Source organism: Platichthys flesus, chromosome 21 (genome assembly GCF_949316205.1).
Source record: "Platichthys flesus chromosome 21, fPlaFle2.1, whole genome shotgun sequence".
NCBI lineage: Eukaryota > Metazoa > Chordata > Actinopteri > Pleuronectiformes > Pleuronectidae > Platichthys > Platichthys flesus.
In genome coordinates, this window is record NC_084965.1 from 4737724 (window position 1) to 4756178 (window position 18455).

General features: G+C 43.4%; 1 protein-coding gene across 1 annotated transcript in view; it reads right to left on the reverse strand.

Moving 5' to 3' along the window:
* nrbp2b (nuclear receptor binding protein 2b) overlaps positions 1–13989 on the reverse strand; it is a 28469-nt gene extending 14480 nt beyond the window's left edge. Inside the window, exon 1 of the mRNA XM_062379383.1 lies at positions 13757–13989. Within this exon, the coding sequence (XP_062235367.1) occupies positions 13757–13876 (120 nt within the window). The 5' untranslated portion in view covers positions 13877–13989. The remainder of the gene's footprint in view (positions 1–13756) is intronic.
* Positions 13990–18455: the final 4466 nt, after the last annotated feature.

Genomic DNA, 18455 nt, shown 5'->3' on the forward strand with positions numbered 1-18455 from the left:
ATGACTAATGAAAAAATGACGTTGCTGAATCTGTTAATCAATCTGCTGTGAACAGTGAACATAAACACGTTCAAAGCTCTGAAGCCTGGAGTCAGTCACTGTTCACACAGCCACACCCTCTTCTCTCAACCATTCAAATCACAAGGTCATTATTATCTGCATGTGTACGCGTGTGTTTACAAAATCTCTGCTCAACCTCTGAGGACAGATGAAAAAAACCTTGACTGACATTTATAACATTTGGGGTAAAGGTAGAAAGAAAGATTCATACAATGCACGTGTGTACATGTGTACACAACAGAAAACCAATAAGAAGGATGACAAGCGTTTATCTTGTGTTTTTCTTTCCTTCACGAGTGAGATCGGTATCGGTCGTGAGCCGACAGGACCCGTACGAGTTGTGTAGTTACCATCTGATAAGACGTGAACCAGCAGACACAACTCATCGTTAGCTGACAGGTCGGAGAGATGAGAGAAGGCCTCATCACACCGCTCTGACCCACGTGGCTCTCCTCCACTGCGACGGGGCAAAACTCAGATAAATCCCCGACTGGCTCCGTTATTACATTACATGTCATTTAGCTGACGCTTTTGTCCAAAGCGACTTACAATTAGTACACTCAACATTCATTAGGGGCCATTTAGGGGTTCAGTGTCTTGCCAAGGACAGTTCGGTAGGCAGATGGGAGAGAGTGGGGTTTGAACCGGCAACCTTCTTGTTGGAGAACCACAACTCTAACCACTAGGCCACACCGCCCTACGGTGTTATCACCACACGATCTTCTGAGCTCAGCTTTTTCCTCAAACAATCTCCATGAGCTAAGGCTGCATTGTAGTCTTTTATCTAATCTGTGTTTTTCTTTTGATTTGCTGATTTTTAAAAGGACGAGATGTAGAAAGGTTGTTAGGTGGGGGGGGGGGGCTGCAGGAGGTGAAAAGTCATTTTTATATTTTCCTGTGCGTATGTGTGTTGGTCAACGGGATTACAGAAAAATTATTAATCTCTAAATCAGCTATTTTAGTTCTTTACCTGATATTTGTAACATACATGTAGATTTTGCACAGTTGGTAGCTAACAAATACACAACGAAAATCAAAAAAATGTGTAACTCTTACATGTGATCTTTTTTTTGACATAAACACACAAAGACGAGATTTAAAACTCCTCTGTAAAAATATATAGTTTCTGATTCTATCTTAACTGCGACTTCTTGTTACTTTTCGGTCGACATATTCAACAATAGCAATAGATATGTACGAGCCAATAGTGGAAACCATTTAAACTGATGTCACTATTTTCAATATATTCAACAATACTGTTCAAGAAAAAAAAATCGCCGCAAACCTAAAGTCACATCAACATCAAATATAATTTGATATTTTAAGCTATTTAAAGAACAAATTACCCTCCACTGAGAATTATTTCTATTACGTCAAATATTTGCGCCTGATGTCACATTAATCCTCAACCCACCGCCGGCTTCATTGGATAAAACAATCATTTGTTTAAGCAAAATTTAATTTGTGCCTGAAATAACGGGAGGAATTATTTATTTCCCGTGGGGAGGCCACGCAGCTCCGCTCTGCGACCGCGAGGAGCACGAGGTTAACGAGGCCGACCCGCTGTGTGCGTCGGCTCCAATAAGGCAAATGGACCTCGGATCAAACAGGGGTCCAGAGCAGAAGGAGCCGCCTGCAGAGAGGAGCGCCTGCAGGAACGCGATAGATTCAAACCAATATCTGATGCATGCTGTAAATCCGTAAATTAAATTATAAATTCATCTGTTGTTTTAAAAACCAGAGAGAAGCTGCTGATGGAAAACAGATTCCTCACAATCACCATGTGTGTTTGAAGGAATCCAGTTTTTATGGAGTGAAACCACAGAAATGAATCCATGTGAAACACTGACACGGCCTCGCGTTGGGGTTTTCTCTCAGTATTGTTTTCTGCAGCAGCAACGAAACACAGTTTCTGGAAAAAAAAATGAAATTGTAGAGTAATTGCTTCTGGCCGAGGTCCTTACATAACCTTGCAGAGGCCGATTCACAGTTCTGGTGCTGAGTCATAATTGTAGAAAATCTGGGTGAATCATAAACAGCTCTTTTCCCTGAGAGATACCAGCTGATGTTACAGCTGCTTGGCAAGAATCTTCTCAATGAAAACCACTAACAGATACTTCACAATCACTTCTCTCAGGTAAAACGTTTCCAGTTGCCTTTACTCGGCCCGAGTCCTTGTTCTGAAACTTTATACTTTTACTCCACTACAGTACATTTCAGAGGCGAATATTATAGTTACTACTTATTCCATAAAATAAACTTATTTATAATAACATCAAACAAATAACATTAAGTCAATTATTTTGATGGAGGTAGAAAATAATCAACTATCATTTTTGGCTCCGGATTTGGTCTCCTCCAACCAGAAAATATCTTGCTCCTTTATAACTAAACCTTCACCCTCCACTAAGTGTTCACCCGATATTTGCTAACTTAATCTATTAACTGTATCTGTTCACTGTTTAGTGCTGAGCTCTATTTGCCGCCTGTTACAGTCGGAAACGCCAGTGACGAGAGCACAGAGCAAAGTTTGAGGCCATAAAATCCAATGTGTGTTTACATTGAGCAACTTTAGAACAAATGCGATGGATGTGATAATAAAACCATCATTAATGTATTTCATCAAAGATCAGTCATAGTTTACAGCTCGTTTTTCCCACATTTCTTCATGTTGAAAAAGTACGACAAGGAAAACCAACCCCAAACCGCCCTTCTTTAGTCTTTGTGTGACTTCATCTGTTTTTGTCAAACAACATATTGATTTATGTAACCAGAAAGTGAGAAAGAACCCTCTGTTCTTTTGGAAATCCACATTCTATTGGAGCCATCTACTTTAACTGGCCACTGAGTTGCCTGTAATTTCAAAAATGCTGATTCAATCCCCTTGGAGAATTTGGCACCTTCCTGCGTTGAGGCACTCGATGGCGTTAATTAAAGTTCGCAGGCTTTCAGCGCCGAGGTCTGGACTTTGGGACTCGGCCTCAAAGATCCATTTGTATTATAATCACTTGGTTTCACTCACATTCTCGCTCACACATCTAAGACCGAGAGAGAGAAGCTTTACCAAACAGGGACGGAGTGTTTTGCAACCGGTCATTTTCTCGCCAAACAGTCTTGGAATAGAAGCAGTGTTCTTAAAAAGACGTGTGTGTGTTTTTCTCCGACCTGAAACTGGCCCCTTTCCCACTTGTTTTAAAAAAAAAGGTGTGTGTTCCTGGAGGAGCTTTATGAGGTCTGGCAGAGTGAGTCTGAGTGTTAAAGTTCTCCATAAAGCAGGGCACTTTCTGCCCACTGGATTACCCAACTCCTTGTAAATCCGCACACACTGCTTGCTTCATTGCTACTACAAACCCAGAGAGGAAGAGCAATATGTTGTGCGAGCTCCAGCGACCGCACCCCCCTCCTGCTGCAACCCACGCAGAGGCTACTGCAGTACAGCCTTCCAGCCAAAGAGGTGACTCAGGGTAAAGACTCAAAAGGCTTGGCTAAAGGGTAGTAGCCACCGCGGTCAACCAGGAAGAGGTACAAGCTTGGATTGAGTACACAGGAGCCGTGTCCCTGTTGCATTCTGGGACGAACACAAGCTCACGACTGAAAGGTGAAAGTAGGAAAACAACAAGGAGGAGGAACAACTGGTGTGAGGAGGGTGGGAATGCGTTTACAGCCCTCGGATTGGTGTGTTTATAGTCCACAATTAGTCAGGCGGCTGGTTGTGAGTTTGTTAAGAAGGCCCCATGTGGACAGAGAGGCAGATATGAACCAGAGCGGAGGATAGTGGTGTTCCTCGTGTTTATCCCCCAGTGGGATTAAGCGGAGAAAGTCGACCTGAGCTGTTCAAACAAAAAAGCCTGTTGGCAGACATGCATGGACTTTCTGTTAATCCCTCCACTTACTGTTATGTAACGCTACCAGTCCAGAGTTTTCTGCACAATCCATCACAAGCGCTAAATAACGTGTTGAGATTACTCTAGTTTTAAGCATGACTCTATCCCATCACTTCAACCAGCGTCGCCACAGGCCAAACGCACAACCCATTTACAAACAGTCAGGTTTGGAACAGGCGCTGCACGAGTTCACACTGGAAACCAGGACGTCCAGAGTAAAGGCTGCAGGATCCAAAACACCACACAGCTATTTATAAGACCCATGAGATAGTGTTTTACAACCCTGGCATCATAACTGTCATGGAGTAAACAGTAGACAGGATTACAAAGTGACCTTTTCAGGAATATGTGCTCACATGTGTTTGATTGCCTGATGACATGGATTTGCAAAGTTGAGCCAAATCCAATAAAGAAGTTAGAAGACACCATCCAGAGCTTTAATTGTCCTCAATGATCTTCATGTTTGACTTATTCTATCCTCACGTATGATTGAAGCTGACAGCGTCCTCTCGGCCATTCGAATAAGTCTAAATCCCTCATTCTGCTTTTGTAAAGACTCTATCAAGACCAGGGACAGAAAGTGGAGACAGACATTGGGATGAGATGAATCAACTGTTAAACTCAACATGATAAAACACAAGCTCCCTGACAGAGAAGAAGGGGAACATGCTTTAACCCTCAACCACAAATAGCAAACAGCGAACACAATTAATAATATCAGACTGGACAATTGTTTTTAAATTATTATACGTGTCCATCCATTTCTTTTAAATAAATACCTTTATTTGACTCTATTGATATTATATAGTATCTGCTACATGTACACTACATTTAAAGGAAGAGAGGACTTGACCTCTGTGTCCTCACAGCGGCACAGGCCTGAACCTCAGTGCCCAACACAGGGGGGGGGGGGGGGGGTGGCTCCATGTTTAATTCAGCAGCCGTCTCCCAGATTGATGGTTGCTGGGACACTCGGATCCAATTCTAATTTGACTGTGGCTCCTGTTTTACTTTCAGCGTCCTGAGCGGCATAAACAACGCGGACACATTCAAATTCTGACATGCAAACTAGGGTTGCAAATGCCAAACAGGGGGGGGGTCTCACAGGTTAGAAGTGATTTCTGCAGGAGGGGAAAGGTTGCATGGAAATGAGGTTACAACACTAGACTGAGCAGCTTGATAATTTTGCTCTTATTTGACATGAATATTTATTAGTTTCACCTGAAGTGTGACGGCCACATCTTGTTTTCAGGTGTTCAAAGCGGGGGGGACACTTCCAGTTTTCCTACAGTTATTGATTATGAAGAAGGAGGCGACAAGTCCAATAAAGAAAAAGAACAAAAGACAGAAATAGAGATATCAGTACAGATGAGGTGGCAAAACACAACAAAATATAGATTTTAAAAATCAAATCATGGCGTAAGGGCAGCGGCAACCACACACCGCATTCATCATTTTTGATTTATCTTAATGTCCAACTACATTATGAGGTACATAAATGTGTAGCTCTTTCCAGCTCCAACTAAAATATTCAAATATTTAAATATGCGTGTTCTGTTTCTCCAGACGACTCAAAAGTCCTTTTAATGTGCATATTTGACATTGAAACCAGATATGGAATTCTGTGTGTCTAAGGTCTGGATACAAGCACGTGACGTTAAAGTGCACAGGAATGAGTCAACACCCAGAAAGAGAAAGAACCAAACTTATAATGCCAGACACAATCTATTTAGAAAAAAACTATTTTGACGTTTATTTTTTTCTTCAATTTGGCAAATGTCCCAACGGCTGACATGGAGGAGCTGAAGTTATAAATCATGATTGGTGTCATGTTGTATGATGTTTTGAGTTTCCCACCATCAGAAACCACTTACTGCAATCAAAATGCTCCACAACTATAATTACTATCATTATCTGTGGGAGAAGTTGTGTGTAAAGAGGTGTTACACAACCTTTTTGTCGCTCCGTCTGGCTCTGCTGCGTTTGTGTAACATTCTTTAACGCTCATATTTACACACATTCTTTGAAGTTGGGTCCTGTAGAGCCGCAGCTGTGTGACCTTTGCCTCGAAGCAGAGGGAGCGGTGAAAACAAACAGATCCAACAGCAACAACAAGCCGAGCGTCTTTACGGGTTTTATCTCCTCTGCGCTCGGATAGCAGCTCTTCTAAAAGGATATTATGGGATTTCACTCAGGACTCGGTAGACAAACACATTTATAACAGGCTTCCCATTAAGACACACATGACAGGAAATAAAATGTGCCTGAGACTATTATTATAAACTGAAACCGTGTGTGTGTGTGTGTTTGTCAAAGTCACTCAAGACTTAATCTGCAAAGCTCTGGATTTGAAACGTCTCCACTTTTATGCATCGTGTTCCAAAGCAGGAGGTTGTTATGTATTTTTATAACTTTTACCCCAGATGTCTTGCTTTCATTGCTGTTAATGTTGCACAGAAACATGCCGATGTAAATGTTTTGAAACTTGGTGAAGGTGGAAGGAGGAGCTTCCATCACGATTCCTCTTTAACATGTCATTTTTGACATTTTTGTAAATGTGCCTGCCGCACCTTGTCTGACTTCGTCCTACACACTCTGTGCTCCGGGTTTGACAGAACTAATCCTGATGTCCTTCATCTTTTTACTAATCTGGTTATTGTTGCCCTTCAGAAACCTCAACTGGCTGTGAGATTAGAGGGAGCTGGTTAACAAAGCTGTTTTTTTTTAGGAAAAGCATCCTTGGCCTTGTAGAGACATGTAAGCTACAGACCTCGAGATGGCCCCTCACTTCATTTTGAGCTTTTCTCTAAACCTAATTACAGATTCCACAGTTTCCAGCAATTCTTTGGAAATGCGGCTCTCTAAAAAATGAAGCTACACCCGGATTATTTCTACAGGGGGTTTATTTCTCTCGGACTGTATCGGCAGTAGAGTGCAAACTTCCTTCAAGGCCCAAGAGTTAAAGAGAGTATATACCTGGAGCTGCTTCTTTTTCCTGATCTGCACCAAATTGAGTTAATTTCGGGGCCCATGTTCCCTACTTCCACCAAGTTGTCTAAATCAACTCAGTAATTTTGGCAAAAAGAAATACGGACAGGGGGCAAAGACAAAGTCCTTGACAAAGGTAATAAGGAAAGAGTTTCAGCCTGAATTGAAGTAAAGAAAATCCAGATGCAAATGTTAAGACTCCATTTTCAGTGTGAGTAACGCCACAGGCCTCTTTGCTCATGAACGAGGCAAAGAAAGAGTTTGTTCTACAAATACGTCTGAATTGAAACAGTCATTTAAAACCCTGTCCAGCTGGAGAAGCTCCTCAGGACATTGATGTCATGTGATGTGAGCTACACGTACTCTGGCAGATCTGGGAAAAGCCTGCCGACATTTCAGCCATTCCTAGAGGAGTCCTTTTCATGCCAGCTTCCCTGGCCGCGGCTGGCAGAGGATCCAGTGGGGGGGGGGGGCTCCATTTCACACAGCTGGAGTGGAAAACGCTGACAGCCACCGTTCTGCACACCCCGCCGGATCTGATGACCCCCAGGGGCCTCACTGACGGAGCGGCTCACATTTCACAACCAGGCGACAGGACCCCCTAGAGATCACATGACCCCCCCGAACAGCACATCACAACTTAAACATATTCGGAGGCCAAAAGAAACGCAGGTTTTAAATGGTCAGGACGGCCGGTGAGGGCGTGTCACGATGGGCTGAACTCCATCTGGTCCAGTGAGTAAGGTGTCACAGTGGATCTGACACTGAGACTCATTCCCAGTTTACCAAGACCGACTGTTTGTGAGGATTCTATTTTAACTGTCCAAACACTCAGGTTTTAATGTCACTGTAGAAGCCAAAACCAACTTAACATGCACGTACTTTCAAATAAATAGGTGGTGGACAACGTTCTTCATTGGCAGCAATTAACCATAACAAACAGTAATGTAAAACTGGTTTCCAACCTGGGGGGGGGGGGGGGATGCTTCTCTAATCTTTTGTTAATCAATGTAAAATGACGCACCTACTGCAGCAGTTTGTCAGGTGCTGTGCTATTTTTGTATTTTTTGTAACACATAAAATCTGCTTTTCCTGCGCTCAACACCGCGCGACACCGTTAATTTGCAGTTTCTGTTGAAACCCCCCCGCTGCCTGAAGATTAAGATATGTTTATTTATACCAAACACATGCACTGACATGCACTACACACTCATGCAATGGTAGGTAAATTTAACCTCTGCATTTAACCCATCTGGTGCAAGACACACAGAGCAGTGAGCGACCATGTACGGCGCTCGGGGAGCAGATGTTGGAGGAGTAAGGTGCCTTGCTCAGGGGCACTAGACAGGGTAGGGAGACTCTTGGATTTTTGGACAGTTCAATCCAGGTTCATCTTTTGTTGTCTCTCCGTGGAGTCGAACCAGAGACGAACCAGAGACCTTCTCTGCCCATAGTCCAAGTTTCTACCACTAGACCACCGCCTCTCCCTCCACCGCCTCTCCCTGGGTAGTGAAAAGCTGGGTAGTGAAACTTCACGTGCACGGCTGTAAGATGCACAGAATGAAAATTGCACGCTGTGTCTTGTGCAGTCAGGCAGGTTGAGTCAAATCCACCCAAGCTGTAAAGTACAGTATGTCATCATCACACACGAGGAGGTAAATACATTGTCATCACCCCATTCATAATACCAGGACCCGCTGTACCCAACCAGAGAAACCCGTTCAACTGGAATAATCTTTATGCAACAATAAACTGGATGAACTGACGCGTTCCTCTCAGAGACGGCTGGTTCTGTGGCCTGGAAACAATCAAATATCATTTCATTTCAGCGGTGTACCCGAGTCCACGCATTCTGAGTGAATCTGTCATCCCTGGAGTCCGGCCACCAGCACAGCTAAAAACAACCAGGAATCAATGGAGTCATCGTCGTCAAACCCAAATCATTACTCTTGTGTTCTAGGAATCAAAGGGTGTGGATGTGATTCCAGGTAAACCCTTGACCTCTGAGCAACAAGCGATTAACAGGTGCGTCAAAGATGGTGCCAGCAGCTCCTCGGTTCCCCTCCAGGGAAATCTGAGTGGGGGTCATTCTTCCCGGGGCAGCTGTCAAACCAGGGACCCTGCAGCGAGCATGCCAGCGCTGCTGGATTAGCCAGGAGTGTGTCATTAGGCAGAGCCCCCCCCCCCCAGGACGGGAGGCGCTCACTTCAAGCCACGACTTGACTTGAGCTTACGAGGGGCAACGCTCTCCACCGAGGATTCACTCGCTCTGGTTAATGACTCGTATTTACAAGCTTGGAGATGGAAAACGTCCAAAAGCTGTTGAAGGTTCATGGATCCACATGCATCAAAGCAAATGTGAGGTGACAACATTTCGCTGCCTTTGATTTGACTCGTAAAATTATCCCAGCACGTGTCACTGGCCTTTGATCTATTCAAAAGCCTCATGTGTCAAAGTTTCTTGGTGTTTAATTTAAATTTTTGGACACATTAGAAGATATATTTGTGGTTTTAAGAACTGCACATGACACCGCAATGTGGTTTAACTGTCTATTTCCTCTCTCGGACTCTGAGGCTCACTTCTGATTGGCTCTCTGAGACCTCAGGGACGCTGTTTCATTTAAAGAAGCGATTGATTCCTCTCCCATTGCCAGTAGAGAAGTTTACCTTCCAGTTTCTTCCCTCTGGTGAGTCATGTTCGACATCACAAACACATCACAAACAGCGGCGCTCCCTCGCCATCTTGCCAAATTACCGCGCTCAGCCTCATGTCACATATCAATCAATACCAATTGAAAGTCATTTGACCCCGGGAGTGGGTTCTTTTACTGCTGGGAAAGGGGCTTTAGTGGCTGATGGCACTTAATTGCAGACTAGCGCTGCAGCTTGGTTAAACATAAAAATACTAAGGCGAAGGGTCAGTCAGAAGGAAATGAGCTCAAATTTACACTAAATTGCTCCAAATGAATTCAGAATGAAGCTGAATATTGAAGCCATTTGTTCTGGTTTCCACTGCAAACCCCTGGATCATCAGAGCCGTGACGTCGGGAGTGGGCCAGCGTCCAGACGAATGCGTGTGAACACCGGCACATGCGTGGGACATTGGTTAACATGCATATGCAGAAAACAGCATCTGCCCATCACATTCAACCCCACACGTTCATCTGTGAATTTACACCGTGAGGAGCGAACGCAGCCCTGCCTCGTTTTCATCTCCCTGTGAGCAGATGGAGACAGATCCTGGAAATAGAAGGTGTGGCGATTACTGAACGAGCAGCTCCGGTGCACCAGGACCCCAGGATGGGTGTGGGTTCGATTCAGGAGGTTTTACTCTGCTGCATTATTGAGCAGGAGATCCCAGGGGGCCCGGTGATTATCTTCTGTCCGAGCTGGACTGTAATAAATCGGGTCAGGGTTGAACCTAGCTCCCCCTGCTCCGTAAGATAATCACTCTTTAGAAACTCTTTCTAAACCCCGTGCTATGGACGTCCAGTAAGCTCGCTGGGCTGCAACTTGAGCCCCAGTTATACCTTTTACTGGAACATGTGAAAACTGCTGCACTGATTTCCAGTTTAGCCTAAATTTATTGAAATTTGGGAAATGAGCCCCTTTAAAAATAGACCAAATTACCTATTAGCATTCCCTGTTTGCAATTGAGTCCAAAGAAACATCTCGCCTCAGTGTTTAGAGGCATCTAACATCTGATCCCTACACATTTTGTGAATTATTTCTCCACATGAAGACTTGATCGATTTCTTATCATGCAATTTTTTTTTGTTGTCCTTTTCGTGCCGCAACAGCAATATTTTTTGAGTCACTAATTGCTAAATGTCACGAATGGTGTCACAGTGGGAAACACATGACATGTAAGATCATGCTGCTGCTGCTGACGTGCAGATTTCCATGTCCTCATCTTGACAAAGGGACCAGCAGGCTTTTTGTGCAACAAGTTTTACAGTTTGGTTAATTTCTCTGGAACCAGTGAGCTTGGTCACCAACAGTTGTCACGTTACCGGTCACACAGCTTTTTATTTCCAATCCAGCCTGTGGAGTCCCCAAGAAAAAAATCAATGCTCAGTGTGTGGAGTCAAGAGGGATAAACTCCACTTTGAAAAGGCAGTGTATTCATACAGCTTCAGAAACTGAAACCTCCTCCGCCTGTGCCACCGCTGAGAAAACATCCGAGGCAACGACCCCATGTGCTTCCCATGTGCTCGAGGCCTGTGTTTACGTTCATGGCCGAGCCCAATAACAGACATGGTGAACTTTCACCTACTGACAGCAGAGAAACGACATCTTAAAGTTTGCATTGAAAGAAACAAGGTTCTTTGTGCAGAAGGTATTTCCTCCACATTTGCCTCTCATATGTTTTCCATCATTTATATAAAAAAAATACCAAAAAAGGTTTAAGGTTGAATTTGCACAAACACCAGGTGAGTTCTGTTAAGGTGAGCATGAAGTGAAAGAGGCATTATGCTTCTTATTATCTCACTATGATTACGTTTTAACTGGTGAGAGAAAATCTGTTTTCATTCAGTGACTTTCAATTCCCCTCAAGTCATGATCAGAACTGCTCATATCAAACTGCATCAAGAATAAATCAACATAAAGTCAATCTACAAAAATATAGTGAGAAAACAAGACATCTGCTGCTTCCTGGTTCAGATTTAAGTCAGATTTAATGATATAGCACATTCAAAATCATGTGTGGATATAAAAGGAGAAGAAGATGCAGAGGAAGTACAAAGTGAAAGAAGCTGACGATTTGGTAAAAAGGGAATAAATCAAATACAATTGACTGGAACAGAATCATGAGTCGAAATCAGGCTGAATTAAAAGCAAGTTTAAAGAGTTTGATCGATTTTAATTTTCAGAACAATAACAGAAATATTTTGCCACTTTTACTGAGATAAGAAAATAATTGCTATAAATATTCTGACATAGATTTTCTAACCATAGCAGCCAGGCCTAAATGAGTGATGCTGTCAGTGGTGTGTGTGTGTGTGTCTGTGTGTGTGTGGCGGTGGTAGGGGGTCAGGATGGGGGGGAGGGTCGACATGTGACATGTCAGAAATCAAACTGATAGATAATCAATGGGTGGAAACACACCAGGGTGGGGTGGTGACTGTGTGTGTGTGTGTGTGTGTGTCTCTGTCTGTCTGTCTGTCTGTGTGTGTGTCTGTCTGTCTGTCTGTCTGTCTGTTTGTTTGTTTTCTTTCCAACATGAAGAATACTCAATGGTAGAGAAAGTGCAGCGGGGTCAGTCAGGTGGTTGTGACGTTAGTGAATACTCAGTTTGTGGTTGTGTATGTGTGTGTGTGTGTGTGTGTGTGTGTGTGTCTGTCTGTCTGTCTCTGTGTATGTGTCTGTCTGTCTGTTTGTTTTCTTTCCAACATGAAGAATACTCAATGGTAGAGAAAGTGCAGCGGGGTCAGTCAGGTGGTTGTGACGTTAGTGAATACTCAGTGTGTGGTTGTGTATGTGTGTGTGTGTGTCTGTCTTTGTGTTTGTTTGTGTGTGTGCGCGACAGATAACCTTCAACTTCACTCCTCTCCGTCTTATCTGGAGCCGTTAGCCGAGGTGACACCCTCACAGCACCGAGGCTTTCCAGCGTGTGTTCCTTCTGCCTGATAACAAACCAACGTTTTGGGAGTTTGTGCAAACAAGCGAAGGGAAATCAGGCGAGTTCCCGTCGTATCAACCAGCTGCGAATGTCACCGACGCTGAGCTGCTGCTTCCATGTTTGATGCCCGACATCAAACAAACAGGATTATTTATGGGAGAGGAAGTTGCCAACGAGGCCACTGGGTTATTTTCTGTCCTGTCGATCATGTGTTGTCTGAACAGTCCAACTACTGCTGACCAGCGTAACAGGGAAAGAGGAAGGTGTTGGACTCATGCTGACACCCCCCCCCCCCCCACACACACACACACACACACACACACACACACACACACACACACACACACACACACACACACACACACACACACACACACACACACACACACACACACACACACACACACACACACACACTCTCTTGTTTGACTGTAGTAAACCTGGTGCAGGGGCTGGTTTGGAGTGGGTTCAAACCAGAAGAACCAGTTTCCTTTTACAAAGGCTGTAGCCCCTAAAGAGCTTCATTGTTATGTCACTATACATCAACACACATCGCTCTATACGTTGCTCTATACGTCACTGAGCTTCTGTTGGTCTCATTGGTCAAAGAAGGGGTCATATGCTGTACAGATTATTTGGTGCTGTAATCTACAGCTGAAACTATTGATCGATTGATTAACAGGAAATTACGACAACAACTATTTCCATCCTCCATTAATCATTAAAGTAATAATTTGTTCAACCTTTCTCCAAGACATGAAGCAAAATAATCAATTTACAGATGGTTTAAGAATAAAACAGCAGAAACTAATCTGTTGGGCCTTTTAAGTTGAACATTAACTCTGATAACCTGATTGGTTGTTTAATCAGTCACCAATTCAGTGTCTTCTAACAATTTGACTTATTGTCAATTATAAATTGAGTCACACACACACACACACACACAGTGAGCTGCAGTCAACGTCAACAAGGAAACTGGATCTTTGACGTTTACTCGTGTCTCCATTAACCTGCTGACGTTCACCTTCATCAACACACACTCAGGTCTCCGGGGTCAGGAGGCAACACAACACCGGGATCACACATCGCGAGAGGATGTCCTCCAGAGCGGGAGGCTGGGTTGATGGATTCCCTGATCAGTACACACACACAACACACGCACACACACACACACAGACAGACACACACATAGAGCACCGACCTGCTCCTTGCGCTTCTGCCAGCGGCCGCACGGGCTCTCCTCCACGATCTCGCTCTCATCCTCGCTCTCCTCCTCCTTCCCCTCCGATCCTGATTTCCTCTCCGGGACGGACATCGTCATTTTCACGCTGTTTATGTCCAGAATTCCTCAACCGGGACCTTGTTCTTCTGTTTCTCCTTCTTCTCCCTCCTCCTCCTCACCTCTCTTACCTCCCTCCCTCTTCCTCCCCTCCCCTCTCGCACCCCCTCCCGTGCTGTGTGTGTGTGTTGTTGTGGCGGAGGAGGAGGAGGAGGACGCGGCGGGATCGGAGCGCAGCGCAGAGACGCAGTGTAGGGCCCCCCCTCCCACTCTCTCTCTCTCTCCCCTCCCGTCTCTCTCTCTCCCCTCCCGTCTCTCTCTCGCTCTCTCTCTCTCTCCCTCCCGGACGACAGCAGCCTCTCTCTGAACCGTCCCCGCTCAGAACATCCTGCAGGCGATAATTCAAAATAACTGGAAACAGCCGATGCGCACGAAACACCCAGCGATGCGCACGCCGCCGGGTCGCTGGAGGAACTGGGCTCTGTGGGAGGATGGTATCCCCAGACTTCACGATACGAAGGCTGCGCGCCCAAACGGTTTTCTAGCTCCCTCCCCGTCTCACGGAAGAAGCGGGGGAAGGTTACAAGTTCACCCGGCGATGCGCAAAGATTCCCGGTGTGCGTAATGTCCACCGTCGCAGATTCCGCCTGTTTAGTGGACGTCGGTCAGATTCTGCGTCCGTCGCCCTCACGCGTCATGTCGGTGCTGCTTCTGCCAGGCACGATGCGCGCACACACACCGGGTACCGTAAAACCTGAAACGACTGCGCACAAGACATTTGGGAACAGGGGGGGGGCTACAAACCCCAGGGGCGTACCTGGGATTTTTCTAACCCAGGGGCCCCAATTTACACAGAGGGGTCAAACTGTATATGTCCAACTTCTGAGCACAACTCCTGAAAAAGTTCAGGTTTAAGTAATTCCGTCTTTACTGTTTGCTCCATAACTTTTTGCAAAAGCCACGAATCATTAAATATATTTGGAAAATTGTTCCTTGTTCATAATAAATAAGTTTAGGTTACACACATGTGAAAGGCCCATGATCCCGACATTCAAACTAACAGATGCACAAAAACATCTACAAGCTTGTGTGTCTTCTTGTGGTAATCTTCTTATCTTTTGGTATTTACGTGTATGTGCAGTTTTTATGAGTGTCCCAATCATAATTTTATGCATGTTGTCTATCTATCTATCTATCTATCTATCTATCTATCTATCTATCTATCTATCTATCTATCTATCTATCTTAACTTTGTACACTAATAAGGCACCTTTCACCTTCCGATGTTGTTTTTTAAAACTGCGTGTTATTTATTATAAAATAAACCAGAGTCAAACCATAAGATATGGATTCAGACCAGGCTCATTGCAACAGTCTCTGACCATAAACCAGAACCTCACCCAGAGGAGGTCCTGTTTGTCTGATGTGTTAATCAATCAGTTAATGGGCCTGTGGTCTAATGTGGATCTGTTTTCAGGATTATTGATTATTAATAAAGAAGCAGAAGCTGTAGAGATGGGCCAATTCATTACTGGTTCAAAATAAATATCATGTATCATGTTGGCAAAAATGTCCTTTCAAGGACCTATACAAAAAATATTCATCCTGAGAAAAACTACACAACAGAAATCATAATAATAGATTCCAAGACCACATTTTTTTTACACATATTAAATCATAGTTTTAAAAAATGGAGAAATATTAAACAACCCAATAAAATAATTAAAACACTCAAGGTATTCAGTGGTATTATATCTCGGAATCAAATAAGGTTTATTTACAGAATATGTGTTTTATACATGTGAGCTTCGGTTGAAAATTAAGAATTATATGTTTTTAAGACTTTAATTATTTTAAATTGCACTGCGATCATTCGGCCCATATGCCCATTAAATCTAAACGCAGTGTGATGGTTTTAATCCAGTTCTGATCTCTGGAAATATGTCTCTTCATAAATACAACCAAAAATATTCATTATATTATTTATTTTTTAATAGAAAAGAAAGGATGAGCAATCAAGTCACAGGGTTCAGTGAAATAACCAGTTTATGCTGTGTTGATTGTGTTTGTGTCTTTGTTTGAAGTTATGACATAATTGTTCGATATTAATCATCAAAACCAATAACATAAATCCTTTAATAAATACTTAAATCCTTAAATCCTTAAATCTCTGATCCACTGACAATAAGGATTTGATGATGCAACTTCGCTGTGTCTCCACGGCCTGTTTCCCTCTGAGCCACTACAGAAAGATTACGGTACCAGTTTGTGTTTCCAAGTATCAAGCAGAGGTTTGAATTACTTCAGGGAAACTGTATTTCAAAATAAAAGCTAGTTTGCCATCTAGTGGTTGTGGTTTCCATCACATCTGGAGGGACAGTAGGCCCTGATTATGTTCTGCAGCATGAACTATATTTACTTCATTGTATTTTCATTTAATGTCTTAGAAAACATAAATTCAACATCGTCCATTTGCCTTCTTTGTGCCCAGGACACTTCCACTTGTATTCTCTGCTCCTCAGTGGAACCAGCATCAGATTTGCCCTCGTTCACTTCACTTGAGATTTGTGTTGTAATCACAGTCTTTCTCTATTTTTAGTGTTCACACACAGAGTCTGTGCTCCCCCTCACTCTTAATGAGATTTGCTCTTGGCACAGGCAGCAGAGACGAGCACACAATAGGGCCGTCTAGACGTCCAGGGCCCAGAGTGGCTGCTTCAGAGGTGGCAGCAGTAACAAGGGGAAACACAGCGCCTCCATCATTATGACCCGCTAACAACAAGGCTGGGCACAAAGTGGGAAAGTCTGCTCTAAATATGTCAAACCTATAAAAAGATTCCATTCAGGCTTCTTAGACTTTCCTGTCATCGTTTGTTTGATTAATCAGAATAAATAACTGGATGTTCAGCAGCAGATGTGACACAAATGAGCAGAGGATTGTAGTTTTTTCAAAGGTTAGATTGTGTATTCTTTCCTTTTAGAGGAATTTAAATAGAAACGAAATATATTTGGACCTGGCCGAACTTAATAATCTAATAAATCTACTATCAAGTGACTACTTTTAATATTTTTTATATTCAACTGTTCCAGATCAGTATAATAAATACAAGTTGACTCACATGTGACTGCAAAAGCGTTAGAACGACACCTTGTGGTCAAGTGCTGCAGTTGCAATTCTTTATTTTACAGATTAATAAATTAAATCCTGGTGATTTTATGATGTAGAAACAGGAAAGATTTTCAAAAACTAAATTCAATCAACTTTCATTCTCAAGTTCCTTCATTCCCTTTTCAGTAAATCCCATTTAAACGGTTCATTCACAATTTCCAGGCTGATTAATTCAAATTCAAATTCAATTTCTTCGTGGTAACTGGGAGGAAACGATTTAAAGTTTAAACTGGAAGTTATACTGGAATGTAACAAAGGCTCAGCTTTCCTGTGTCCAGCTGTTAAATTCTGTCACAGTGTTTTTTTATTTTACTGTTTTAATATTTTATTGCATTGCTCATTATGATCTGGCATTTCTAGGACCTGTTCTCTCTGCCCTTATATTTTATTTTGTAATTTTTGTTTAGTGGATTTCAGTTGAAGGCCCTCGGCAGTCAAGTGGTGAGAATTGTGAAAGAGTAACTTTATTTGTTGTCGTTGTATTACAAGTCCACACATGACACAGATACATTATATCACAGATTTCTCACAGATGAACACAGTCTGCTGGATTCTGCCAGTTTTTAATTAAGTTCTCACATCTGGGACTGTTGGAACAGAAACGATCTTTCATCAGAGCGGTGAGGAGCCTTCAGGGGATGTTGGAGATTTCAACATGTCAGAGTGATTACACAGACTCACGAAGCAGCTTAACAGGACTATGGATTCCTAAGTGTGCTGTCAGATATACTATGATATGAGACGTGTTATTATATCAAGCATGCTAGTTTGTTTCTGAATAAACGTTTAGCCGGCGGTCGAGGACAACAGTGTCGGAGCGCCACTGTTGTAGCTCATTTTTTGGCAGTTGTCCAACCTGTCCATCCTCATTTTCTGAAACACAAAAGAAAGATGCATTAAAGGGTCAGTGTGTAGAATGTAGTGACATCTAGTGGTGAAGCTGCATGTTGCAGCAGAAAAACCCCCTCACCTCACCCTCCCCTCCCTGCTGGTGTGAAAATGAAACATGGTCGATATCATTGAAAGCTTTAAAGTGAGACCCCAGCGAACAGATGGCATGATGGGTAATTACAATACCTTTGTAAGTCTGGGTTTCTGGATGCAGTTGACATATGGCTTGGGCCGGGCCTCTATCTGCTCGCCTGCTGTTTTGTAGCAAACTGCACAATCCATCAGTGGCTGGAGTGGGGGGGGGGGGGGGGGGGGAATTACAGAAAGAGCGTGAAGAAGCTGTCGATGTTTTACGTGAAAACAAATGTTTGTGTCCCTGACGGCTGCTCACCCGGTCTTGCCTGAAGGGGCAGTTCAGAGGGTCCGGATCTGTCGTTCCTTTGGCACACAAGGTGGGTTTCATGTAAAAGTGGTGGTAGATGTATTTCACAGAGAATCCGCCCTGGAAGAGAGAGAGGAGCAATTTCAATATGATCTAGAAAAGATGGAGACACTTATTGA